Below are 26635 nucleotides of genomic sequence, written 5' to 3' on the forward strand. Positions count from 1 at the left end.
CCGTTCAGGTGAAGCGATCATACTGCCATAATCCAGCTCATGCGTGTTCCACCCGCCATTGGCAAACCAATGTGACAAAAAAAAACTAGCGGCCTCCCCGCCGCGCGCGCCCCATAGCATTTGAGATGTCGCTAAGGATTCAGATGCACAAATATGTGGAAGCCCTTACGTGGGCACCTCCCCAGTTCAACGTTCATTTGAATGAGGGTTGTTATGCGGTTCTACGTCTGCGACGTCGGAGGTTCCTTTACCGCTGCACTCCCGCTACCCCTGCGTTTTGTCCTTATCTGGCTGCTCCCCCTGCGCGGACTGATCATCCCCGGCCTTGCCCACAATTCTGTTGTAAAAATCTTTAAAGAAATTGGAGTGCGCAAGATGGAAGCTTCTACTATCACGCACATTCTTCCTATTGGGAAAAACGACGTTCATAATTTCGTCATTTTCCTTCTGCAATTCGAGGACCTGTAATTTGAGTGTTTCCAGCTTATGGTTTAAAAGCATTTCCTTTTTCGCCTCCTTCAGACTATTCCTTTTGTATTCAGCCACAATGATTAGTGCTGCCACTAGGAAAATTATAGTCTCTCCTAGGAGTTCACTGCCTACATTCACAGACTTGTTCTCACTGATATAGGAGCTGTAGTTAACGTTGGTGGCATTTGCATTGTAGAATTTTTTCTGAATGTACTGCTCGAAGAAGTAATACTTCTTCCCACAGTATATGCATATGCCTTTAAATTTTTTATTTTCTATAGCTTTCTTTTTTATGTATCCTGATATGGGTTTGCTTACTTGTCTTATTAGAACGATTCCGATTTTAAAGAATGGAATCATTTTGGGGGGGGCTACGGCTGGCGGTTACGTCCCTTCGTCAGATGATTCCCTCTTATTGTCCGGAGAAGAGACATCCCCTTAGTCTCTATGCGAGGGGGGTGGTATGTCCCAAGTTGATCTTTCCACTCACCGGGCGTAGGAGGGTATGATATTCCGAGGTGTGAAGAAAAATATGGCAACGGAAACGTCCCCACTGTGTTTGTGTTTTCTCCTCCAATTATATAAACTCCCGTCTATGCTTGTACGAGGACAAAGAGGTGTGCGTGCTAGGTAGATCTTTCGTTACGCCTGCATTTTTTTGGGGTGTATACTTGTGTGCGTTCTGGTTGCCTCCGTTGTGCTTCTTCTGTTTTCCCCCGTTGCGCTTCTTCTGTTTGCCCCCGTTGTGCTTCTTATGGTTTGCCTTCTAGGCCTTCCTCTTTTTGCACCCTCGTAATGGATGTGCGTTTTCGCCCCTTTTTTATCTCCCAGCGCGGTGTCTACTTTGAAACTCCTGGTGTGCTCATAAAAGATTTTCTGAACTGAAACAACTTCAGTGCAATTACGGATAACCGCATGGACAAATAGAGGTGTGACGGTGGAGGAGGGACGGAACTCTCTCACTGGGCCGCAGCGTATTGCCTTTTTTTACGTTGCTATTTTCATGGCTCCTCATCCCTTTCGATGCGGAACGGAAGGGACAACGCTAGATAAGTGGTGACAAAATGTGGTAGGTTGGCGTGTTTTTTCCCTTCCTCCTTAACATAGCTCTGGCTAAAATGGGGTAGGAAAAAGGGGGGAAAGGACGAACATATGTACGCAAATTCGAAATTTTTATTATCCCCCCTCCACTGTTTAGATATACACTTAATTAAGCATATCAGATCATATATTTATCTATGTGGTGATTTTTTTTTTTTTTTTAAATCTGCATTGGGTTTATTTACTTTTTTTTCTTTACCTTTTTATGGGAAGTGGAAAAGATCGCTTCTTTTTCTCATTTTCAATTTCCGCCGCCTTTTTTTTTTTTTTTTTTTCTCTCTCCCCAATTTGTACTCGATTCGTCTAAGTAACATTCTGTGCGAGTAAAAAAAAAAAAAAAAAAACTGTCACCACGATTTCGAAGCCACGTGTATCACGATGGACTTCCTTCAGTGGAAGTCCCTAATAAACTAATTAACTCCACCTCTAAGGGGAAAATCGATTCTCATAAAGGGTTAACGTGCCACAACGGTGACGATCACGGTGACCCGCACAGTGGCAAGCAGGCGTGAAGCAGGGCGGCTTCAAGTAGGCCATGGAAATTGCTATAAAAACAGTTAACGGGGGGATCAGCGTAAACGGGGAGGGGACAAGGTCGGCAAATTCGAGTGGACTCAAATGTGAACAAACGGCTTGATGGCAATTCCAAGGACAACCATCCCTTAGAAGATGCTTTTCGGGGGCATTGCGCAAGCCTGGGCTGAGCTCGCAAAAAGGAGGCTGCTAAGTAGTACAAGTAGAAGTAGCAGTGGTAGTAGTGCATATTGCATAACGTAGCCGAAGATAACCCCCCCCCTGAATCGTGGGGACAGCAAAAAGCATTCGCCAATCCAAACAACAGGTTATCCAAAACGGTAGGGGAAAATATGAAGCACACCAGGGGGTGGAAGCTAAACAAGTGTCAGCCAGACGGGTGTGAGAAAAACGAAAGAGCGAACACGCTGAGAAAGAGTAAGTACCAGTTGAGAAGCAAAAAAAACGAAGCAGACAAAAATGCACACGAAGAAGAATCTGATGGAAACTCCAACGATGGAAGTGACTCCTCGCTGTCCTGCTCCTCCAAATATATGACGAGGGAAGAAAATGTAGACGAATCAGGAACCATCCACGATTTGCGAAAAGGTCAGCTCAATCGAGACAGACTTAACTGTGACAGTAAAACAGGGGTACACCTCCCTAATAATGAAACGAACTGCAAAAAGTACTCTCTCCATTCTGTGAGCAAAGCATTCACGAAGCAGACCCTCGTGTACGACCACTACAAAAAGAAAGACATCCTCCTCAGTCTCTGGTGGAAAAATATGATAGATCTCTATTCAGACATTTTAATAACCAACGTATATAGCAATGTAAGCAATATTGATGTCCTAAATATGAATCGCAAAATGAGGGAGAAAAACTACCAGTACTTAAATGAAGGCATTGTCCTTTTTCATAACTCCAGTAGGAGAGACCATTACAAAATGAGCATACTACGAGTGGTCACAAAGGAAGAAGTAAACAAGAAAAACGAAAAAGAAATCTTCTACTCCTCATCCCTTAACGATAACACCATTGATAATTCTTTTAAAAAATATTATAAAAATAAATATAAGCATATCCCAGTTATCAAACGGTACAATTGTTTGAACCTTCCATACTACTGCACGAATTCGAGCATCCTATACTGCGGCAGGGATGGGGTGAGCAACTCAGTGGAAACGAACTGCGGGGGAGACGCAGCAAACGTGATCATAGCGAGTAAGTCCATAGGGGGGAGTATATTTCTCTACAACATTGGAAAAACCATCCATCGGATTAACAGGATGGAAGATGATGAGGCTGTGGATAGGAGATTGAGTGAAGATGGGGAAGCCACTATGCCCGGTGAAGTAGACTACAAGGGGAATGCTACCCAGGGGGGAGGATGCGCCGACAGGGGAAGTAGCGGCGGTGCTAGAAGCGATAGTAGCAGCGGTAGAAGAGGCGGCAGTAGCGGCGGTAGGAGCAGCTGTAGTAGCAGAGCTAGTAGCCCAATGCAGGAGGAGGAAGACGAAGCAGAGGAATACAAGGAGGAAGGGAGAGGACAACAGTGTAACGCCCAACGGAGGCATAAGGGGGGAAAGACCATCCCTCCAAGGCGCTTCAAAAAAAAGGCACAAATTGTTAATAGAAAAAATGGATCCCCACAAAATTGGGGTAACCATGAAAGTAGGAAAAACAAATCATCCGAGAGATATAAGAAAAAAATAAAGGACAGAAAAATATGTGATGGGGAATTGCTACTGGAACTGGTTGGACACAACAAAACAGGAAAAGGACTCTTCTTCAAAAATAATTACCTTCTCAGCAATGGGGATGATAAGAACATATTCATCTACGACATTAATGGTGACACTGAGAGGAGTAGCGAAAATAAACACCAGAACGATCACGTCAATGTGTCCAAAATGAATCCGTACATCTCGATTAAGACCAATGAGCTGTATAGCAATGTGAGGTGGCTGTATGATTCGCTAGTCATAGGTTCCACGTACAGTGGCTACTTCTCCCTGTTTGACATCAGGATGAGGAATAAGAGCGTCAGAAGTGGAAACAGCGTCAACAGCGACAACAGCGGCAACATCGTCAACAGTGTCGGCAGTGGAGGAGGCGGACCAGGTGGATACTTCCATCCCAGTGGATACATCCAACCCGGTGTGCAACCCCGAAGCAACGTGAATGTCTATTCTGTGCACAAGAAAATCACCAAATATGAAATTTCAGATATCGACAAATACAATAACGATGACAACAATCTGATCTGCATGAGTTCGCTAAATAACATATTGCTCTTTGACTTGCGATTTATTAATAACAACTTGCCGTACAAAGTTATGCACGACAATTCGTACAATAACTATAGCATTAACGACGCCTACTTTGAGCCCTACCAGACGTCTGTACAGAATGGAGAGTACAGCAGCACCACCAATGTGAATTACTTCTACGACCATTCATACAATAATTACTACAATGAAGATTTCTTCAATTCTGACACATTTATTCATTCCCTTTTTTGGTGTAACATTGAAGGCTTTAACTATATCGGGTCTCTAAATAACAAAGGCATTATTAATCTGTTTGACGTGAACAAGAGCAAGCACCACTGCGTGTTCACATATGGCTGCAAATATATCAAGATCTTTAAATTCAACCCTTTCAAAATCAACAACTTTGTCTCTGTGGACAAGAATAACATCCTTATCCTGTTTACGCTCCCCGACCAGATATACAAGAGCGACTTGGATTTGTACCTTCAGGATAATCTCCCCGCGGAGTAGCAGCGGAATGGCGACCACACGGAGAACACAGGCACACCCCGAGCTGCTTCCCCGAGGTGGCTACCCTCATATGGCTGCCCTGATATGGCTGCCCCTGCTTTTCCCAACCATTCATGTCCATTTCGGATAGCATTAATCCACCTTGCGGAGGGACGCTATCAAAAAGAGAGACAAGTTGAAGAGAAAAGGTTGACGGAGTTACAAATAATGGGTGATGCTTTCTATGTCGATCTTGTCTCCAATGAGCGGGGCGACTGGCGTGGTGCCCGGCGTGGTGCCCAGCGTGGAGTTGGCCACACCGCTTGGCGCATCAGCCTCTGCACCTTCCAATGAATCCACCTTCACCGGCGCGTCGTTAAAGGTGGCCAAATTGCGCAGCTGCGCGAGCTCCGCCTGCAGGGTGAGGTTCTTCATTTCTTGGCGACGTCTCGGGTTTAGCCTATCCAGCTCCTCAATGAGCTTCTTCTTCTTCCGGAGCACCTTGGCGGTCCTTCCCCGATAGGACTTGTATTTGAAAACATCCACCTGGGTGTGCTTAACCGCATCAGTAATCATGGAAGGTCTTCTATATATTTTGACATTCTTTGGGGCGTATATCTCGAATATCTTAATCCCCCTGCCACTGACTGAGAACCAGCACAAGTCAGAAATGACGATATCGTCGATGCTTTCGAAATCTTTCCCAAAGACTTTAACGGTGTGTTTGACAAAAGGTTTTAGAAGATCAAAATCTGCTTTGACATGAGGAGGGTACAAGAAGGAGCATTTTTTTTTCTCCAAAAATTCTTCCACCTTCTCACTTCTGCACATGTGAATGGTGACCCTATTCGAAATATAAAAAGTCACCAGGGCGAAGGGACCATACACTAAATTGATATAGCAAAGACTACCTAATAGGATGGACGAATTTTCTTTCAATTTATACGTAAAGGGCTGAATTCGTTTGTTTAAGCAAATGCTGTTTAGGTCTATATCTTTGTACAGGATAGAAGCATATTGATACTTTGTTGGAATCCCTACCGTATCGATAATTTTAATATTTTTTTTTAATTGAAAAGTGTTATAATTTAATGTCGTATATGGAATGTTCGATGTGGTAACGCCTCCTTTTTTTCTCCTACTATAAATATCTCCTAAGTGCTTATAATTTATGTACTTTAAGAAAGAATTGACGAAGGATGACTTCCCTACATTCACACACCCGACTATGTAGATGTCTGTTCCTTTTTCTAGATCGACATAGTACTTCATTCTTTCCTCTAACATGTTAAGATTGTAAAACTTTAAAGCTGAAATGAATATTAAATCATTTATATGGGCGTTTTTTATTTGCCTTACTAAGTTGCGGAACCAGATTTTTACCATGTCCAGATTTGTTGACTTAGGTAGGCAGTCCACTTTATTGACTAGCCATATGATGTTTATGTCTTTATTTTTACACGCTATGTAGAGCTCTGGGAGGATGGTATTTTCAATATTTGTTATATCGATTAGGTACAGGACTAGAGATTTTCTTTTCATTTTTTTTATCAAATTATTCATCACCTCATTTCTGTCCGCTTGGACATACTTGGCTGTGCTGACCTGCATTTTTTCCACGTCCAACTTTTTCATGTTATTTCTTTTTTTTAGGATGTCTTTTTTCTCGTAGATGTTTACGCTCCTCTGGTCAATACTGTACGACGGGTCGTAGTAGTAGTCTTCTCGTTGGGAAGTCACTCCTGTATCCTCCATTTGGGTGGGACTATCCCCTCCCGCTTCATTCGTTACGCGGTTTTGTTTTCTTTGTTCCTCAACTTTGGTGAAGCGATCATTCGGGATATTCCCCTCCGTTGTGCTTCCTTCTTTTTGCCCTCCCTTTCTAGGTGCTAAGGCCCCCCATTTATGCTTCCTCCCACGCACAACCCGTTCCAACAATTTGTTCACTTCATTTTTAAGATTGGAACTTTCCGTTGGGTTCACCATCTCGGCGGGGGAATCACCTTCGTCGGGTGCACCTTCATGAAGGTCTCCCTTTAGAGAAGCGCCTTCACAAACGGGGGGGGACATTCCCATTTCGTCAGAAAGTTCCCCTGTGGGGGTGGTACAACTCGGAGGGATGCTCCCCCGGAATGCCTGTTCATCCGGTTCATTCTGTGTAGAGGGGGACCTCCCTATTGTGGTCCCTCCCCCCTTCCTCCGACGCTTCACCTCCTCCTGCAGCTGCGTCCTGCACTTGATAATATTTTCAATCCTGTTCGTATCCACCTCACATTGTGTGTTGGAACATTTATAATGCTGAAGCCTATAGCATCTTCTGCAGAGAATAATCTTCGTCTTGACCCGAAAACTGGGGAAGTCATTCACATCCACCTTCACCCCGTCAGGAACTGAAGTCACTTCCTCCCCCTTCACTTTGGTGTAGAATTTTATTCGCCCACTGCTGTACTTTTCGTACACACTAAAGGGGACGAACCCCGATTTTCTTTCATCCGTCGTTTGGAGAAACTCTCCACATCCTATGCAGGTTAATTTCCTTAATGGGTTAATGTAGAAAGGGTCCTTTTCAACGGCCAAGGGGGAGTTATTTTGGCTGCTAAACTGTGGGACCCTTATGTGGGGACGGTTCAAACGGGCAGTAATGTGATACCTGCTTCTCTGGAGGGCGTTCTTTAGAATTACCCCAAGCATTTGTGGAGGTGTTCTCATACATGTAGAGGGGAGTGATGGTCCTTAGTACTTCCACTTATGCAAGCTAGCCAACTGTGCTCACTTTGCATACAAAGATGTGTTACCCGATTTGCATTTCCCTTCCCTATCGCTCTGCGGATGATATGCGGTTGGCAAGAAGTTTTGACTAGAGGAGAGCTTCAAGCATAATTAGCGCCACGCTAGGAGGATGCATCCTTTTAACGCATCACAGGATTGGAAGTTTTTTTTTTTTTTCCTCCCAGGAGCGAATTAGTAAATGTTGCTGAGCAGGAATATCTATATACCGCTTCCTCATTAGGAAAAAAATTCACTCTTTGATAGTGGCACTCATTCATCCATTACTACAATATTTACAATTTTCGTTTGTGAAGAAATGCTGTTTTCAGAAATTGGGGGACCGCCCACAAGGAGGATGTCGTGAGAAGGTGTACGGACGGGAATAACCACACGTATGCACTGTTGCATATCTGTAGGGGGGGGTTCCTCGGAGTACTCTCCTTTAAGAGGCAATACGTGGTTTATCCCACTCCATCGGCAAAACATAGGGACAACTGCTAGTACCCACATGTGAACATTTTCGCAAAATTTTAATTCTGCCTTGTGAGAAAGTTTACCCATCATTCAAGTGGACATGTCGTGGGCACACCCCTCGGCTGAGACGAAGTTGTGCAGGGGAGGAGGCATACGTTGGGCGCATGGAAAAGAGAGGTTAAAGAAAGGTGAAAAATGATGAAAAATGATGAAAAATGATGAAACATGCTGAAAAAAGCAGATAATACGCATAAATATGCACACACACGCGCAGCACTTATGTTGGCCCGGTTTACCATTTCCTGTTCGGACGAACAGCAGCGTATATGCAGATAAACGCTTTAAAAATTGGAACAAACAAAACGGGGTGGTAAGAAAAAAAAAAAAAAAAACTCTTAAAATGGTGTGCGTCAGGCTGGCGTGAAGAATTTCAAAATGAGCGAAACGAAGAAGTAGCGTAGAACCCACGCAGAAGCCACGGAGCAGCGCTGCGGTGGGGGGTTCCGCTGATCCTTCCCTTTGGGTGACGTTTTATGCAAAGGCCTTGGTACTACCCCAACTAGGCGTAGTTTCCATGTGATGGGGTTTCCTATTGCCTCGCCACTCCCTTTCCAGCGTATAAGTACGCACAAATAGATTCGCCCCACCCCATCCGCGCGAGGACAAAAGTAGTCTTGGCAGAGGGGCGAGAGGGACCATCCCCTCTCCCGATTATTTCTTCCCCAAATTAGTTCGTCCCCTTTGAGGCGGAAGTGATCATAAGCTCAGAATCGATTTCCAAATCCGAAATGACACACTGGTAGTACTTCTCTATTTGCTTAATATGAACGAGTTGATTTTTACTTATAAAATTGATGGCCATTCCTTTGGTGCCAAATCTTCCTGTCCGCCCGATACGATGAATATAGGTCTCCATGTTCACTTTCCTGTTGGCGAAACTGTTGCCATAATTTTCTGAAATTCTTCCTTGATAGACGTAGGGGAGGTCAAAATTGATAACTAAGCTGATGGTGGGTACGTCGATTCCCCTGGAGAGTAAATCGGTGCAGATTAGAACTTTGGACACGCCATTCTTAAAATCAGACATGAGGGTATCCCTAGTTTTGGGGTCCATGCCTAGCACATTTGCCTTCTGTACTTGATTTCTTGTAAATCGGCTAATTACACTATCGGCACAAATGAGAGTAACATTGTGGCCACGCTCCGTCATAAACTGGTACAGACTATATGCAGACACTTTCGAGTTAACAAAAATGACACACTGAGAGATACTCATGGAGCAGTATAATTCAGAGAGGTAGTAATACTTCTGCTCGTCATTTTCTGTTAAGAGGTAGTACTGCTTCACACATTTCAGAGTTAAGTCTTCCTGTCGGACACTTATTTTGGATGCATTTGGAGCAAACCTATCAGCAAAGGATCGTACGTCTTCATTATATGTAGCAGAAAAGAGAAGAATTTGACAACGTTTTGGTAGAAACCTTTTGATACTTTCCACCTGGGAAGACATATTATTTTTAATATCAATTAAATCATCAGCTTCGTCCAGCACAAAAATGGATACATTCTTTGTATCGACAAATTTTCTCTTCAATAAGTCCAGCGTCTTTCCTGGAGTACCCACGTATATTTGGAACCCCGCGTTTTTATCATATTTATCGCATAGTGGTACTGCTAGGAAAACTTTCACGGGTAGATATTTTGTAAACTTCCCCACAACTTCATAATTCTGTTGAGCTAATTCCCTCGTTGGACATATACACATGGCTTGCAGCATCCCTTCATTTCGATTTATTTTCGACAGCATTGAAATGACAAAGGTAAGTGTTTTTCCTGACCCATTTTGAGCCTGGGCTATTAAATTCTTGTTACTATTTAAAATGTAGGGAAGAGCCAGGCCTTGTATTTTGGAAGGTGCGAAAAATTTTAAATACGTCAAAATCTGTATAAGGTCATTATCTATGTTTAATTCTTCCCATGTGTTTCTCGAACGATATAATTTTATGTCTCTCACTTCGTCGGTGCTATCATTATTCAGCGCTTTACTGAAATCAAAGTTACTTAATTTTTTCTCCTTCGCATTGTTCTCATTATTTATGTCCATATTCTCGATCAATGAGATTGCTTCTTCTTCCAGTGGCTCCTTCGTTTCTGCGTTTTCTATTATGTAATCATCGTCGTCATCAACCAAGGTTTCGAATTTTTTCTTCATCACCGTATCGCTTTTTTCAGTGCCATCCTCCTTCTCATTACTTGCACTGGGACCTGATCTGCTTGTTCCCTTGGTGAAGATCCCGTTTCCTGTTTCTCCCTTTGTAGAGACCCCATCTTCGTTCTTCTTCCCACTCCCAAAGGTGCTACCGAATCCGCCGAATCCTCTAAAGCCTAACTTGTTCATACTGCCACTACCATTGCGGCTTTTACCTTCGCCAAACTCAGCAAAGAAACTTTTTTTTCCATCTCCAAAAATGCTACCTGCACCGGAGGATCCCTCCTTTGTGTCATTTCCTGTGTTGTTTAATCCACTGGAAAAGCTAAAACTAGGGAAAATGCTTTTTTCAGTTTTTCTACCGAACAGATTTAGCAGTTTGTTTCCCGTCTCTTTGTCCTCCTTCGTTTTTTTGTCACCATCGGCTTGCGCTGCCTCTTCGTCTTTCTTGTTTCCACTCGTTGCATTTGCTTTGTCGTTCCCTGGCTCTGTCCCGTTGACCATGCTGAAGGGCAACTTCATCTGTCTGAGCCCCGCTGCACCGTCTTTTCCCTGCCCGCCCATCACGCTCATCATGGTTTGCATGACTTTCGGATCGTCCTTATTCTTCTGCAGGTAGCTCAGCAGCATGTTCATGACGTCCTCCCCGCCCTCTGCGGCCTTCGCGTCGTCTTTGCCTTCGCTTTTTATATCGTCTTTTCCTTCGCTTCTCACATCATCTTTACTTTCCGCTTTGACGTCACCTTTATTTTCCACCTTTGTGTCGTCTTTCTTTTGTTCCTGATCAGCGGGTGAAAATTTCAACCCTTCATTCTTCGAGTTGTCATTCGTTTTTTCATCGTTGGTTTTTTCGCCACTGGGGTTTTCCTCCTGTATGGTCATTTTGTCAACTGGTCTGTTTGATTATACTGTATGTGGGGGGCCTTCAACGGGGGGGAGGGGTGCTTTTCTTCCTCGGGGTGCTATTCTACTCACTCAGGGGTAGGACACTATCCTTTTCGACCGTTGGGGGCAAAGTTGCCTACAGGTATGACCTTGTGAATTCCTCTTCAGGAGCTATCGGCTTGGAGGCTTCCCTTTGGCGCAGGCGCACGCAGAAATGTGGGCGCTCTAACTCCTGCACGGCAAGACTGGGGTGTATAACTCCCCGCAGCAAACGCGCAAGCTGAAAGGAGCCGTTATCAATATCCCCACTTTGGCCAATTGCTCTCCTGCTTCGTTGCTTTAACGTGCTTTGGGGGCTTTTCTTAAATAGCCCTGCATCTGGGTGGGGAACATATTTTTATGTCCCACTTTCTGGAGTATGAAGAAGAGTAACTCTAGGGCTAACGCAAAGGGGGGTAGCTTTTTTTTTTTATGCCTTTCCTGGTAAGGCATATTACGCCGATTTGCCGCGTTACGTCGTTTATTATATGTAACTGTTTTTTTTTTTTTTTTTAATCTCATGAAAGATATTGGCTAATGGGAATTGACGGTGCTGACTCCCTTTTCACTTTGGCTTATTTTTCCCGTTCGCATGATCGAAGGGATTTAAAAAGAAGGTAAAAAATGAAAAAGAAAAATGAGTAATTAAAAAAAAAAAAAAAGAAAAAAGAGAAGAGAACAGAAGAGAAGCAATTTTGAAAAGTGGAGAGTTCCCATCCAAGTTAGTTATAAATTGTCGTCCCGAACGATGTAGAGATAATGTTTATGAATACGGCATATATGTACAGCACAGCGCACTGCAGCACAGTTACATGTCGGCGAGCAACCGAGCGAACGAACGAACGAATACGAGGGGAAAATAACGCAGAACGCACGCTTACACTTGCGTGCATTTCCGTCGCGTTACATTCTGTGCCTGGGAGGGGGGCACAACCAGTGTCCTCATGCTAGCCACAGAAACCTTTTTTTTTTTTCTTTCCGCTTTTGTTCGGCACGGTCATTGGCGAGTGGTGAGTGGATAGCACAGGGTGCATTTTTTTTTTTTTCACCATATGTAAACATATAGGCAATCGCTTGGATCTTTAAAATGGCAAATTTTGTCATATGCTGGACAGTAGAAGCGGGATACCACTTTGCTACCATGCTGCGTTAACGAACTGAATAATTCAAAGAGGGGGAAGAGGAAATTGTTTTGTTTAGCTAGTTGTCGCTTGCGGTGCATGGCGTAAGGGCTAACAGATTAACCATTTATATCCCGCTGTGGAAAATAACATCGTGCTGTGGAGGATAAATCCTTTTTTTTCTTTAAATAGATAAATCACCACGCGAAGGGGTGAAATAAAACAAATAAATCCATTTTGTGCACATTTAAGATAAAGTATTTGGTCATATAAAAAAAAAAAAAAATTGACATACCAACAGGTGTTAAAAAATAATGCGCAAAAAGTATCAACAGCGCAACAAAACGAGAACGCGCGGATTGAATTTCATCTTTTCAACGCTGCAATATTTTACTATTTTTCTCTATGCGTTGGTGTAGCTTTAATTTGAAAAAAATGGACGTAGTTACACTTACGCGATTTATGGAAACTTTAAATTTTCCAACGACTGTAAAAGGGGGGAGCGGACAAACTGACAATCTTTTTCCACGTTCGTCCTATCCTTAAGGAGTGAAAAGAATTGATAAAATAAGTCGCTCCTTTCGCCTTCACGTGCATATCCCTTTCGGGGGTACCACCGTATTTGGATACGCCGTGAATCGGCTATATATGTATTCTGTGCGTGAAAAACGGAGAGAGCTATCCCCTGAATGGAGAATGGGGAGTGTTATCCTGTGCGTGTTCATACACGTGAGCCTCGCATGCACTCTGCCCCCCGTGCAACACCGAAAAATGATCTTTAAAACAAAGAAGCTTTTGCAAAATTAAAAGGACGTGAGTTCTCTCAATATGTATAAATGCATCCTTCAAACACACACAAAAAAAAAATGTCTGATTTGAAAAGATGAGTGAAGCAGAGAAAGCTTGTCTCGTCCCCGTAGTGGTCCTGACATACATGTGCCCTTTCCCCACGAGGGGCTCATGCGTATCAATAATGCGAGTCCGTAAGTAGCCAGCTTTTGCGTAACTGAGAACAGGGGCGATGAGAAGGCGCCATACACCCATTGGATTACATCTGTACGTAGTGACGAAGAATCGTTCTGCTTACCAACGGAACAGCTATCCACTGAACACTTTCTTGTAGAACTGGTTCAAATTGATGCGGCTCAAGAAGGTGTCTACTACTTTAGGCTGCTCCTTGGAGCACTTCCAAAAGTTAAATAAGTTGTAAAAGGAGAGAAATAGGCACAGAAAGCAAAGCAAAAACCAGCAGAACTGAAACGACATCAACATCTGTAAGGTCTGAGTCAGCCATATGAGAAAGTTTGCATAGAGGGCATACCAAAAAACCTTCTTGTCTGTGCCATTCAACAGGCTTTCTTCTGACGACTTGAAAATTATTTTGTTGGAGTAGTCTTCATTGGCGTCGATCCACCATATCATCTTCACCAGGAACCTTAAAGGGAAGACCAAAAAGAGGGGAGGAAAAAAAAAAAAGAAAGAAAAAATAACGTCATTATATCCACGTTACTATATCCACGTCATTATATCCACGTCATTATATCCACGTCATTATACGCACGTTATTATATCCACGCCATTATATCCGCGCATGTGTGTACGTCTACACCTGCAGGAATGCATCGCGACGGGGGGAAGGGTTCCTTCCCTTTCATAACCCCCCTTTCGCTCTTTTTACCCACCTGCCGGTAATATTTTTAACCAAATAAAAATCCAGAGAAACTAAAAATAGGGTAACTGCAAACGTGATTATAAAGTCATGTTCATTCGATTTTTCACTTCGAAATAGGAGAGGTCCTATGAAGTATCTGTAAGGTGGGGGGCAAATCAAGATGGAAAAAGAAGAAAAAAAAAAATGGAATCATTTTAATTTATTTTAAGGTTAACCCATTTGGTAAAAAGAAGTGAACAGTTTAAACTCGCCGGGTGCCGTAAAAGATGTAAGCAATCCATTTTGAAAAGGCAACTACTGACATGTCTCCCTCTCTACATGAGCATATATACGCATGCCCAACCATGCGTACAGAGCCATGCATTTATTACAGCGACAGGGCGAGGATCTTAAAAAAAACGTGGATCAAACAAATGTACGGATGGTTGCTTTTGTTGAGGAAACTGTCAAAGTATTTGGTCAAGTCGTTTTTATCAAATGTTGTATGGTTATTCATACTGAAGGCGTTGTTAATGATCATTGGGGTTCCTAAGCCTGTTGAGAACTGCGCATTGCCCGACTCATTTTTGGCGCTAGCAAATGGGTGACTTTCCATTTTTCTTTAGGGGATAACGTGTGTGTAGGGGGTGTGAATTCGGATGGCTCATGGAAAAGTGACTGCTCTGGGCGTGCCGCCTGCGGATGAGTATGCGAGGGAAGAAGCGACTACAATTGTGTGTGTACAGACGTGGATCCGTGCGTCTATGCATATGAGCAGTATAGCCACGCAGAATATGACCGGACATAAATGGATTTCTCCCCCCCCCTTATAGTAACAACATGGAACACTTAACAGCAGTCAATGTGTTATGCCGAGTTGGATTTCATTTTTTCCTCCACACCCCCATAAGATGACAACGTTTAAGGGGATCCCTTTTTTGGTAGCTCTCCTGCTATGCCCCTTCTCCGACTTGTTCTGTCATGCCTCAAATGGGTGACGTTATATACTACCCAATGTTATGCTACACATGGCTTGCGCTACCTTGGCAGAGAAGGGGGCATTATTCTTTGTAAGGTAGCGCCAAAATTGGATGGTCAATCATGAAGACCACTTCCCGGGTGATGCTTCCTCGTCACACTTCTTTCCGTTTCTGTGATACAGTTTATGCGGAAATGTTCCTCAAATCGGAGGTAAAAACAAGAGGGACGAAAGAGTAAGAAATGGTACATGGACTTAACCATGCCTATTTGTTCATGCACGTGATTTCCATTTCGTCCGATTGACACCTTCCAAGTGATGTGTCCTTGCGCAGTGCGTTCGCATGGAGTGTACTCTCTCTTTACAAAAACGGCAGGGAGGTTTTGATCAAAGGTTCTCGTTTTTTTTTTTTTTTTCCTTAATTTCTTGCGAGTGTGAAGTTCTTCTCTGATGAGGGAGTTGCCCATGTGGGGCAACAATTCAAAAAAAAAAAAAAAAAAAAGCAGTTTTGGACGATGCGAAGTTGCATGCGCCGGGAAATACACCGCAGCGGTGACGGGAAGGAGTTTTCAAAAATGTGCCCAAGGGGCGTTGGAAAGGAACGCCTAAGTGAATTCCTCAAAATGGGGCAGCAGAACCAAACGGAAGAATCAAACGGGAGAACGCACCGATGAAGCGGTGAAGTGTTGAAGCGGCAAAACTCAAATGACGGCTTGCACGAGAGAGGAAACTCTCCCCGGCGGATAGTACTTTTTTTAAATCGCCGGCCCAGCGGCACCATTTAGGCCCACCTCCCTCTTAACTAGCTAAACGGAATTCGCGTCAAGTGCTAATGTAGAGAACAACCGTATCTGCTTTGCGGAACGAAGGAAACAATTTCTGTGGCTCTCCCCTTAGGCATGCATCCCATTTACTACGCAAGTGTACATTTAACAAATATACATACCGCTTTGCATAGTAGGATACAAAACAAGGCAACGAACAAGGCTGCCACTTTGTCATTAGGCAGTACGCTACCCGCCGCAGCTCCTGCCTTGAGAAGCGTTGAAGGCGAGAGAGGAGCATTCCAGCAGTCACAGATGATGGCAGCCTGGCGGACGTTATAAATTGCAGACTTGAACTGATCACCGTCGCAGAAGGGTGAACCCACCACGTCCCCCCTGCTGAATGCAAAATAGCCGCACTGAAATGAAAAGGAAGAAAGAAGCACTATATATATAACGGAGAAACGCTAAATATATACTCCATGTAACAACGCCGTAACAACACTGTAACAGCGCTGCAACGACGCTGTGACAACCCTCTACGACTACACAGAACAACAATGAACGAAGACCTGAAGGAATTAAGCAACTACAAATATGAGGAAGAGTCTGATGACAACTCGAGGATCTCCGACTCGGAGGATGATGACGAAATTGAAGAAGAAATTGACATTTATCTGAACAATATTAACGAAAATAACCTGAACAATATTAACACGTACCTTATCCAGTACCCCCTGAGGCCAAAATACAGACCGTACAACTATACGAGCAATATCCAAAAGATTTATGCTTGCAAAAATTATAGCAAATTAAAACAAATAAAAAGTAAATGCAATATGAATGAAGAGACATACGTTTTCGAATACAAACTGCACGAATATATGAAGGAGGAAGACTCTCACGATTCGATTACCATTTATAGAGACCCAGAGAATGACAGGAATGTAAGCAGACTAATCAGCACGAGTGTTCTGTGCGAATATATAACAAACTGCGTTTGCCTATTTCAATACAATGAAATTAAGAAGAAGAAAGAAATTTATATGGTCCCTTTGAAGCATATTTACCAGTTTAAGCCCTGGCATGATAACATAAAATTGGATACGGACGTGAAAGGGAAAAGCAACCCCAGTGAACCTGTCCAGGCAAACAATATAAAAGAAAGTGCCGAACCAGGAGAGAGTAAGTACCCAAGTGAAAGCAACCAACCGGTAACTCCAGAACATCAATGGACAAGCATTGTAAATATTTATGAATCGGATTCCCTGGAGGCTTACGAAATGTTAGAACTCTTCACCAATGTGAACAAGAAAAATGATATTTTTAGTTGCAGGGATGACGCGGGGGATAGTAATAAGAACCCTGGGGAGGGAAGCACCACCGCCAATGTCAACAGCTTAGAAGAAAACCCTAATGAGCAAGACCTCCAAATAATGTTCCACAAAGATGCAGAGCTGTACCTAAATCATATGTGCAAAAACGCCAAGGAAGACAACACAAGTCATTTGCCATCCGATGGAAATGTAAAAGACCGCAAGTTGAAGGACAGCAGTAGGCACAGTAGCAGCCTCTACAGAAATGAAGAAGACGTGAGCACCAATTTGAATATGCTCTATTTCTTTTCGCTAAACCTGGATGAGCAAATTTTAAAAATAATGAGATTGAAAAATGTTCAGAGGTTTGGCGAAATTCAGAAAATTATAAAAAAAAAAATCGATCAGGATATTTTGCTAAACACAGTCCAGAAATATTGTGTCAACGTCCTAGGGTTATGGATCATCAAATCGAAATATTTATATAAATTTTTAAAAGGAAAGGAACCCAAAAGTGAGAGTGAAAAAAGGAAGAAAGAGTTGGAAAATTTCTCCTACGTCGATTACAAAATAAGTGTTCGCGATTTATTACTGGTGATTATATTCAAGCAGGTAGAGCCCATTTTACTCAAGCATGTGTACGACATCAGGGTAGGCAAAAAGGGTCCTAACGATGCAAGGAAGAGAGGGGAGGACGATAAGCGTAACGATTCGGATAGTAATAGCAACCTTAGCAGAAACGCAGACCCCGACGCAGATTCCAAAAAAATCAACTCTTCTACATCCATCCTGATGGAAAACTTCGAAAAGGCCACCAACCTACCCAACAATGTACTCTCAGAGATGTTCCTCCCCCTATGCGAATATAAATATACAGGCTATTTTTTCAAGCACAAGATGGACGAAAATTTTGTAAATAACAATACCAAGTTGTGTCTGTCCATTAATGAGAAGTGGAAAAAAAAAATGGTCAAAATTGCCAAAATTATTCAAACTTATAAAAATAGTAAAATCATAATTAATGATTACAAACTGGACATTAGGACATTGGAAAAAAACATCACCGATGTGCTACACAATAATTGCATACCTTTTGATGATATATATAATAAGATAAGAAAGGGCGCCAAAAATACCAACATTGATTTACCCTTCTTTATGAAAGCGCTAAATAACATCGCCCTTCAAATTAACAATATCTGGTTTCTGAGAATAGAGAACCAGAGCGAGTTCAACAAATGCAGAAACGCTGTTATTAACATTTTCCAAACGAACCATAATTCGGTTTTCTCAAAAAGTGAAATCGTCAAGCATGTTGAAATGGTTATTCAATCCCCCTTAACCATTCCTGATATTTATTTTAGGAACATCTTAAAAGAGTTCTGCGTTCAAAGGAATGGGGTGTATTTATTTAAGGGCAACGATCAGCTCCGCCAGGGTGAGACGGCTCGTTGCGGTTGAGTGGGGGGGCCCGCGCGATGGGAGGCACTCTACACCATTTGTTTTTCGTTGCATTTCGGGGGAAATTCCAAGTGGGTGTAGCGAAATGGGCAGCGAAATGGGCAGAGAAATGAGCAGCGAAATGAGCAGCGAAATGCGTGGCACCTTCCTTTTTTAGTAAACACAGCGTGTGTAACTTTGTTGAGACGACATCCCTTTTTACATTTTTTCTTTTTTTCCCCCCCTTGCGTGGAGAAGAGTCCACCCTGTGCTGTGGTACGCCTTCATTGTGTGTCCCTCTGTCAGTTGAGTACGTACGGACGCACCGGGTTAACCAAACTGTTGTCTGTGCTTGGAGCATATATGCAATGCAATTTTACGCGCGTCATGTGGCCCATTTTGAAACCCTACATAATTATAAAAAAAATATACTTACAGACTTTTTTTTAATTTTGCGAGATCACTACTTTTTTTTTTTTCGTATTTACAGTGACGTTTTTTTAAAACTTTAGAAGAGTGAGCTGACACACTTTTTGTCTGTAATTTTTCTTTTGGCCCTAGGTTTGGCGGTGTTAATCCAACTGGGCATACGCGCATCGTCCATTGTTGCTTATGGGAAGAATGGCATTGCCGACAATGATTATCGCTCTGGCAGAACTCGCCTATATGAACATAGTCCCTTTCTACGAAACCACTTGGTCCTCTTTTCGCATTTGCTGAAAAATGGTTTGGAAATAATTTCCAAGCGGCGTCCTACACCAGTTTATAGGAGTGCTAAAAGGAATGTCCCTCATCAGCAAACGTACGTCGTGGAGGAAGTTTTTAAATCATACTTCTGGGTAACTTTGATGAGCGTCTTTTTTTTATTTTTTTTTTTCACAATGCGCCGCTTGGTATAGGAAATTATCGTTTTTTCTACATGTCCAGTGTTTCACGTGCGATGCGAATGGGCCAAAAGAGGTTCTCACTATTATTCATACTAACTCGCTGCTTAAGTGGGAGTTATCCTTTTTCTTTATCCTTCACTTTTTCGTGTTATTTTATGTGTACCTATACGTCGTTTCGGGGCAATTTTTTTTTTTTTTATTTCTCACAAAATCATACACCTCTTCATTTTTTTTTGGGCATGAAAGTATCCCCCGCGAGAGAAAATATTTTTCCTTGCGTATCGTCTGACGAGAATACGCAAAACGTTTTGACGACGTGAAACACACAAATGCGCTTTACAGGTTGGCATAGGTGCATTTCTCCCTTCGAAAGTACACGTGAATAATGCATTCCACTGTATGCATTTACATTTATCCGCTTTAAGGCTTCTCAACATCCAGGAGTTATTTGGTAGTCACGAGAAGTTTCCCCCGTGGAATCCCCGCCCCGTTTTTTCTTACCTTTTTGAATGCACGTCTAGCAGCACTGGAACCTGCGGTAAATACACCACGTAGGGACATGCGCAGGTAGAGCAATACATTTGTCTAGGAACGCCTATGAGTCTCCATTTTGTGCGTACCCTTTGGGGGAGTTTTTACGATTAGGATTGGAGTTTTCCCATCCAATACTTGGCGTGTGTTGGAAACTCCATTCCGCATACCGCATTCGTAGCGGTCCCTACCCCTCCTTACCGCTCCTTACCACTTCCTACCACTCGTTATCACCCCCTACCGCAGACACAATGCTGACGACGTATAACATAATATGGAAAAAGGAGGAGGGCGAAAACGTGAAAAATGATAAGCAGTGCAAAATCGTGAGGGTCCCGTCAACAGAAACCGCACACAGCGACAACCCATCGCCCATCTCCGAATTTGACCAATTGGTGAACGACGTGGAGGACCTGTTAGAAGAGCAGCAAATTAACGAAACGGAAAAATTATACAAAGAATCCAAGTCCCCAAATGAAAAGTTCAACAAAAAAAATAAGTTAAGTATCACGGATTTATCAGCCCAGCTATGGTGTGAACAACAACTGGAGTTAGTTCTAACAACAGGGAAAAGGAGAGAAACGGAAGCAATGCGATTAGGTATAGAAAGACATGAAGTGCTAGAAAAAGCAGATCATCTCATAATTGATGTGGAAGTGAATACTAGAGAAGAGTCTCTAGGATACCGCCTGCTGAACACAATTACCCTGTTGGGACAATTATATGAATATAAGAAGGCAAGAGAAGTGTGGGTTTTTGGTATCATTAGAGGCTACGTATTAAGAGGAATAATTGACGAATTAAGAATTGAATATGATAACGTTTCCAGGAGGGAATATTTGATTATTTCTGATACGAAAACGAGGAAGGAAAAGAAGGAGCCAAGTCTTGCTCAGAAGAGGACGTCCGCCATACAAGTACAAACGTATTGCCTACTTCTACAGCATTTAAGGAATGGAAAGGCTGACTTTAAAAAGCTGTTTGAAATATACGAATGCGATCCGATGTTTGAATTCACCGCTATTGATTTGGTAAAATATAAAAACTTGGAAAATTTATCCAAAGTAGTCAATTGTCTCTTTCTCAGACTTCCAAAGATTAAAGAAGAAATGGAGATTGTGTATGAGCACCAAGGGGTTGAATTTTCTCGAAATCACATCCCTTATTTTTACCACTCCACTTTGTATACTATTAACATTTTGTTGGATTACTGGGACGGCAAACGCTCCAGCGACGTGGTGGAGAACTCCGACAAGTGGAAGTGCAAGTTTTGTGACTTCGTCAGGAACTGCGTCAGGTGCCCCCTGGACGCCTAACTGCTCGGGGCGGAGAAGCAGCTGATGAGGAGCAAGGGGTCAGGTCAAGCGGTGAGCGCTTGCGCCGCTGACACCGTGTTGGCGTCTTATTTACGGCAGACTTGTCGTGAGCCTATCCCCGTGTTCCCGCGAACCGGTCCGAATGCCACTTGCCGCGTCCAACAGAAGTCCGTTTTTTCCCACGCACACAGGCGAAACGTCCCTGTGAAATGGCAGCGCACTGAAGCAGCATCGTGTTTTTGTTTCACCATCTACAAAAAAAAACTTTTTAATTTAAAAATTTTTTTTTAAGGATTAAAAAAAATACTAAAAAAAAAAGGGGGCATCCCCGTCATGCACACATTTGAAAAATCTAATTTTCGCAAATTTATGCCGACTCGACAGAGCAGTCGGTGTGTGTGTAGGGGGGAAGTGAAAAAAAAGGGAAGGCATATCAGACAAACGCAGGATACGCGATGCACACTGGGGTGGGGGGGGCTACTGCCCCGCAGACAAAACAAACCATAGATTAGATAAAGCAAAAAAAAAAAAAAAAAAAGGAGCAACCAAAACAGAAGCGATGGCTGGGGGCGCCGCGCTAAAAGTGCCTCCTACGCTGGAGATGCCCCGCCTTGGGAGTTGGCCTTTTCTTTTCACAAGGACGGCTGCCCTCCGCGTGCTTTAGCTCAGAAATGCTAAGCTTAGAAATACGATGGTATGCCTTGAAAAAATGCCTCACAGCAGATATGACAATTTTCTTAAAAAGGTGATCATCCAACTTGGTTAAGAAGTAGTATGGGAAAATAAAATAGTACACATAATTTTTAAAACACTGATGGTGAAAATAAGTGAAGTTTGTGTGTAAATAATTTTTGGAGGGGAAATAGATATGAGTAAAATTGTCCTTTTTCTCATTATCGTCATCTATGTAGCAATTTGTCATGTGCCTAAAAATATGCTTCTCCATTTTTTTACCTTTGTAGATATCTTTGAACAGCGAATTGGTCACCTGTCGAGTGACATGTTCGAAATAATTCACAAAATCGTCAATTTCGTCATTTGCATATTCATGGTTAATATCAAATTGGGAGACATTATTAAGGCTGACGCTGCTCCTGTTTTTATTTTCTTTATGGATGTCATGCAGAATGCTTACTGTTTCATACGGAATGCAGAAATTTTTAAATAACTTATTGTAATGCTGAATATGGTCATCTTTTTTCTTTTTTTTTTTCCTGTTCATATTTTTCATTTGGCAATTATATTTTAAAGCTGATTCGATGACGGTTCTTTTCAGAACACAATTTTGAGCAATTATTCTTTTTACATTTTGGAGGAGGTCATTCATGTGCACTGAGCTGTGAACCGTTTTGTGCTTTTCCCCGAGGTAGCCATCAGTTGCAGTAGTAGTGGCATTCTTTTCTTCCTCCAATTGGATCACTCCGTTGTCGAAGTATGCGCCTCCATTTTGCATTTTTTGGAAAAAAATTTCCGCTTCCCTAATTCCGTTGTCCAATAGGTCGTAACTTGGATCGTTATAAATGCACCTATCGGTCAGTTCGTCAATCTTGTTGGCATTGAAACTGAAGCTGTACGTGTCCGTTTGGTCTGTGTCCTCTTCATCCTCGAGGAGGTTATTCAAATCCACGGCCACAGCATCCGTGTAGTAAAAGTCATTATATTCATATGAATAATCGAACAGAAGTTTTTCTTTACACAGAAAGCATTCATTCGGTTGATAATTATTCGTGTCGAATATCGGCATTTTCTGTGTATAATTATTTTGTATATAATTATATAGTCTCTCTTCTATATCGTTCAAGTTTACGTCGTTGCTAAAGCTATGGCTCATTTCGAAATAGTTACTCCTCAGGTAAAACAGAAAAGTCTCCTTGAAGGCGCTCGTCTGTTCGAAGTATTTCTCGTCGAAAATGTGCAGGAAGGAGTGTGTTATCATCTCCTCGGCGTTATTTTGCTGTTCACCTGCTCCGCTATCTGCACCATAGGGACAAACCGCGAAATCGTCCGTGGGGTTGTCTCTGCTTTCTAATGCGCTTAGGTTTTCTCCCCCCATGGCGTCTTTCGAAAGGTGGAGTTTATTACTGAGTTTATCTATTCGGTTGGACTTCCCCATCATCGGTTCTTCTCCCTCCTCGTCCCTGACCCTTTTGCTCACATCCTGAAGAGGGGCTTCCCAATTGGCCGCCTCCATTTGGAACTCTCCCCGCGTTGGATCGGCGTTCCCACCTCCCGCGCCTGAGTAGTAGCCCTCTTCGTGGTCTTCACCCCGGTTTGTAGTCTCATCCCGCTTCGTAATTTCACCCCGCGTCGTAATTTCACCCCGCTTCTCAGTTTCACCCCGCTTCTCAGTTTCACCCCGCGTCGTAATTTCACCCCGCTTCTCAGTTTCACCCCGCTTCTCAGTTTCGCCCCGGTTGCCGTTCCGACCACCCATCTCAGGGAGGGAAAAAAAAACGTTGATGGGAACCAGCTGCTTGCTTAGATAAAACTCCCCACTTGTGCACAAATTCCAGACGTTACTATGCACGGCTAGTTTGTTTCCAAAGGAAGCATCCTTCTGGGAGTACTCGTTCATAAAAAGATTGCCTCTCCCTTTGGTGACTGCGAGATTTGCAAATGAATTACTACTAGTGACTTGCTGCCCATACATTTCTGTAACGGGTCTGACTAAAAAATTGTGTATGCTCCTTCGAGGGATCCACGAGGGAAAAACATAACTTCTAATATCTTTTATATCTAAACACTTCAAGATATTTTTAAACATGACTTCTCCATCGATGTAATTTATGTGCACATTGTTGTCTTCAGTCACGGTGTAATAACTTGACAGGTTGACATCATACGTATTTTGATTTCCATAAATAAAATCAAAAAAGTTCATCTCCTCATCGTCGTCCCTGTCGTTACTACCCCTATTGTTCTTGTTGTTGTCGTTGTTGTCATTATCTGAGAAAGAGTCATTATCATCGTTTTCTACATTATACAAGTTTTTTTTTTTTTTCTCATTTTTCCTATTCTGCGTCTCGTTGTTTTGCCTTGCCCAAAAGAAGTTATCCATTTCGTTAGACTCTTTTCCAAAATGGAATACGTCCTGTACGTTTTTGTCGAAAACGGCATCTTCTGCTTCCTTGAGTATGTCCCCCTCAGAGGATAGGAAAAAATCGAGCGTTTCAGAGCGTTTTTCTCTTTTACTTTTCGCAAGGGTGTTTGCCTTCCTCGCGTGGGGCACCGAGTTGGGATCCCCCCCAGAGGCATACAGACCAGAGGAATAGACGCCAGGGGAATACACACCCGAGGCATACCCCCCAGAGGCATACAAACCAGAGGAATACAGACCAGGGGCATACTCACCAGAGGCATTTCCGACATCACCAGGTTGCTCATCATCCGTCAAATCGATTGTACGCGATGCAAAATTCGCCTGGTGATTTCCCCTCTTGGCACTTTTCAAAAGGGCCGAATCATACACACCTTGGTAGTTCCTCTGCACATGGATAGTCTTCCGGTCCATCTCCCACTTGGCATTATAATTAAAGGAGTTACAATTTTTCGTAACCATATTTTCATATACATCCTCAAGAATAGAGTACTCCTTACAGATAAAAAACTCAATAGATATACTCATATGATCGAGATAAATAATTTTTTTCCTGTTCCTATTTGCACCTGGTTTTTCTCCCCCGACACTCGTGTAGTATTTATATTTTTGGTAATGATTTTCCAAATGGTTAAGCTTCTCTAAGCTTGAGGTGAATCGTAATCCGCACGTAAAACATTGATAAGTTTTTTCTTTAAAATAGATTCCAAAGATTTCTTTTAGCGAATGTGAATTCACTTGAACTTCGTCAATGTGGGCTATTATTTCTAAGTTTCTTTCTTCCTTTTCATTTTCCTTCTGTTCATTTTGCAAATGTGTAACTAAGGACACTAGCAGCAGAATGTCATACGAGGATAAGTCATCGATGTAGAGTACTTGGTTTGATACGCTATTAAGTATTCTTTTTCCGAAGGCAGGGATTCTATTGCTTCCTCGAGGGGGCCCTCCTAAGTTCTCCTCACGCCCAATGTGGTAATTATCAATGCTGCTAATACCGTTAACGATGTGAATATTTTTCCTGCTTTCGGGGCATCTCGTCCCGCTACCTATTCTCCAGTCTGCACTCTTTTCCCCCAAGGCCACTCCGTGCGCCTCCATTTCACCCACCCCCTTCTTCCTTATGAGCGCGTTGCTGGCGACTTTCACTTCCCTCTTGCCATAACTGTATAGCCCCTTACTACGCTTCTCCTCAGAACCCTCAAAACAGATGTTCTTATCGATAATTCCATTGCATTCAATGGTACATAATTTTTTGCTCACGTGCAAAATATCATGTTCGTTGGTTAAATGGTCACTGAAGAGAAAGTTATAAATGCTTCTTAACTCTTTTACTTGATTGATGTACTTTCGCATGTCCTTAAAGTGGTCTATGCAGACTTCATCTTCACATAACGTTTTCTTCTTCAGCGATTTGAAATTATCATATAGTGATACTTTGGCTCGTTTTTTCACATGACCAAAGATGTTCCTACTGGGGTACTCCTCTTCCTCCTGCAGTTTTCTCTTGTACGTGACGAAGAAGTTGCTATATGGGATGTTGTTTATGCTGTTCTTCGTGATGTACTTGTTTAATATTTTTTCGTCCATTTTGTACGACGTCGGGGGAAAAAGGGAAAAAAGGAAAAAAACAGGGAGAGCGTGACAAACGAACGGGGATATTCCTACGCAGGCATTTAAGCGGTCATTCTAAGAGGCCATCCTATGCGGGTAAATAATTCGCCTACGATTTTCTTTTCCCTCATCAGCTCCGCGACTCAGCGTATGATTTAATCCCCTACTCTATATGCCTCCCCCTCTGCGTATATAACACAGGCAAACAGGCAAATGTTCCCCTTGAAAATTGCGCCTCACCCATTTGAGAACAATTCAAGAAGAATGCGGCTGACTACGTGCGCGCAGTTTAAAAAGGATTATTGAGAAGGGGAGGTGAAGGAATCTCCTCGACAGCATAAGTTCATGCAGTGTTATGTTTAATAATATGTACACCTGCGAAGACGGGTACAATATGCTAACCAAAAATAAAAAAAAAAAACAAAATCAACACGGAAAAAAAGGGAGATCTTAAAAAAAAAACGTCATTTCGTTTTAGATATTTCACCTACTCGCTTTGTCACATGCCATAATGGGAAAATGGGGAAATGGCCAAAAAAGGGCGGGCTCCTCTTCAAAATTGCCAGGATAACTTCAAGCTGTACATTATAATCGCTCAAGTTGAAGTTTTCCTTCGCGAATAAAATGTTACTTGAAAATGTATGCACTTGAAAAAATATTCCGTTTTTTTCTTTTCCTTTACGATCATTTTGT

At 42.6% G+C, this 26635-nt stretch overlaps 8 protein-coding genes across 8 annotated transcripts; 3 read left to right on the forward strand and 5 right to left on the reverse strand.

Annotated features, from left to right (window-relative positions):
* Positions 1-264: 264 nt before the first annotated feature.
* On the reverse strand, positions 265-831 carry C922_00191 (hypothetical protein; the record flags this gene model as incomplete). Its single annotated transcript, XM_008815808.1, has 1 exon — positions 265-831. One exon carries the CDS (start codon positions 829-831, stop codon positions 265-267), a length of 567 nt encoding a protein of 188 aa, XP_008814030.1.
* A 1607-nt stretch (positions 832-2438) lies between these two features.
* Positions 2439-4874, forward strand: C922_00192 (hypothetical protein; the record flags this gene model as incomplete). The annotated part of the gene is made up of 1 exon (XM_008815809.1): positions 2439-4874. The coding sequence occupies one exon, from the start codon at positions 2439-2441 to the stop codon at positions 4872-4874; it is 2436 nt and encodes an 811-aa protein (XP_008814031.1).
* A 198-nt stretch (positions 4875-5072) lies between these two features.
* C922_00193 (hypothetical protein) lies at positions 5073-7544 on the reverse strand (the record flags this gene model as incomplete). Its single annotated transcript, XM_008815810.1, has 1 exon — positions 5073-7544. One exon carries the CDS (start codon positions 7542-7544, stop codon positions 5073-5075), a length of 2472 nt encoding a protein of 823 aa, XP_008814032.1.
* Positions 7545-8823: 1279 nt separating this feature from the next.
* C922_00194 (adenosinetriphosphatase) lies at positions 8824-11187 on the reverse strand (the record flags this gene model as incomplete). Its single annotated transcript, XM_008815811.1, has 1 exon — positions 8824-11187. The coding sequence occupies one exon, from the start codon at positions 11185-11187 to the stop codon at positions 8824-8826; it is 2364 nt and encodes a 787-aa protein (XP_008814033.1).
* A 2261-nt stretch (positions 11188-13448) lies between these two features.
* Positions 13449-14617, reverse strand: C922_00195 (hypothetical protein; the record flags this gene model as incomplete). Its single annotated transcript, XM_008815812.1, has 3 exons — positions 13449-13785; positions 14033-14158; positions 14394-14617. 3 exons carry the CDS (start codon positions 14615-14617, stop codon positions 13449-13451), a joined length of 687 nt encoding a protein of 228 aa, XP_008814034.1.
* A 1687-nt stretch (positions 14618-16304) lies between these two features.
* C922_00196 (hypothetical protein) lies at positions 16305-18521 on the forward strand (the record flags this gene model as incomplete). The annotated part of the gene is made up of 1 exon (XM_008815813.1): positions 16305-18521. One exon carries the CDS (start codon positions 16305-16307, stop codon positions 18519-18521), a length of 2217 nt encoding a protein of 738 aa, XP_008814035.1.
* A 1648-nt stretch (positions 18522-20169) lies between these two features.
* Positions 20170-21234, forward strand: C922_00197 (hypothetical protein; the record flags this gene model as incomplete). The annotated part of the gene is made up of 1 exon (XM_008815814.1): positions 20170-21234. One exon carries the CDS (start codon positions 20170-20172, stop codon positions 21232-21234), a length of 1065 nt encoding a protein of 354 aa, XP_008814036.1.
* Positions 21235-21811: 577 nt separating this feature from the next.
* C922_00198 (hypothetical protein) lies at positions 21812-25918 on the reverse strand (the record flags this gene model as incomplete). The annotated part of the gene is made up of 1 exon (XM_008815815.1): positions 21812-25918. The coding sequence occupies one exon, from the start codon at positions 25916-25918 to the stop codon at positions 21812-21814; it is 4107 nt and encodes a 1368-aa protein (XP_008814037.1).
* Positions 25919-26635: the final 717 nt, after the last annotated feature.

The sequence above is a fragment of the Plasmodium inui genome (assembly GCF_000524495.1).
Source record: "Plasmodium inui San Antonio 1 unplaced genomic scaffold supercont1.1, whole genome shotgun sequence".
Taxonomy (NCBI): domain Eukaryota; phylum Apicomplexa; class Aconoidasida; order Haemosporida; family Plasmodiidae; genus Plasmodium; species Plasmodium inui.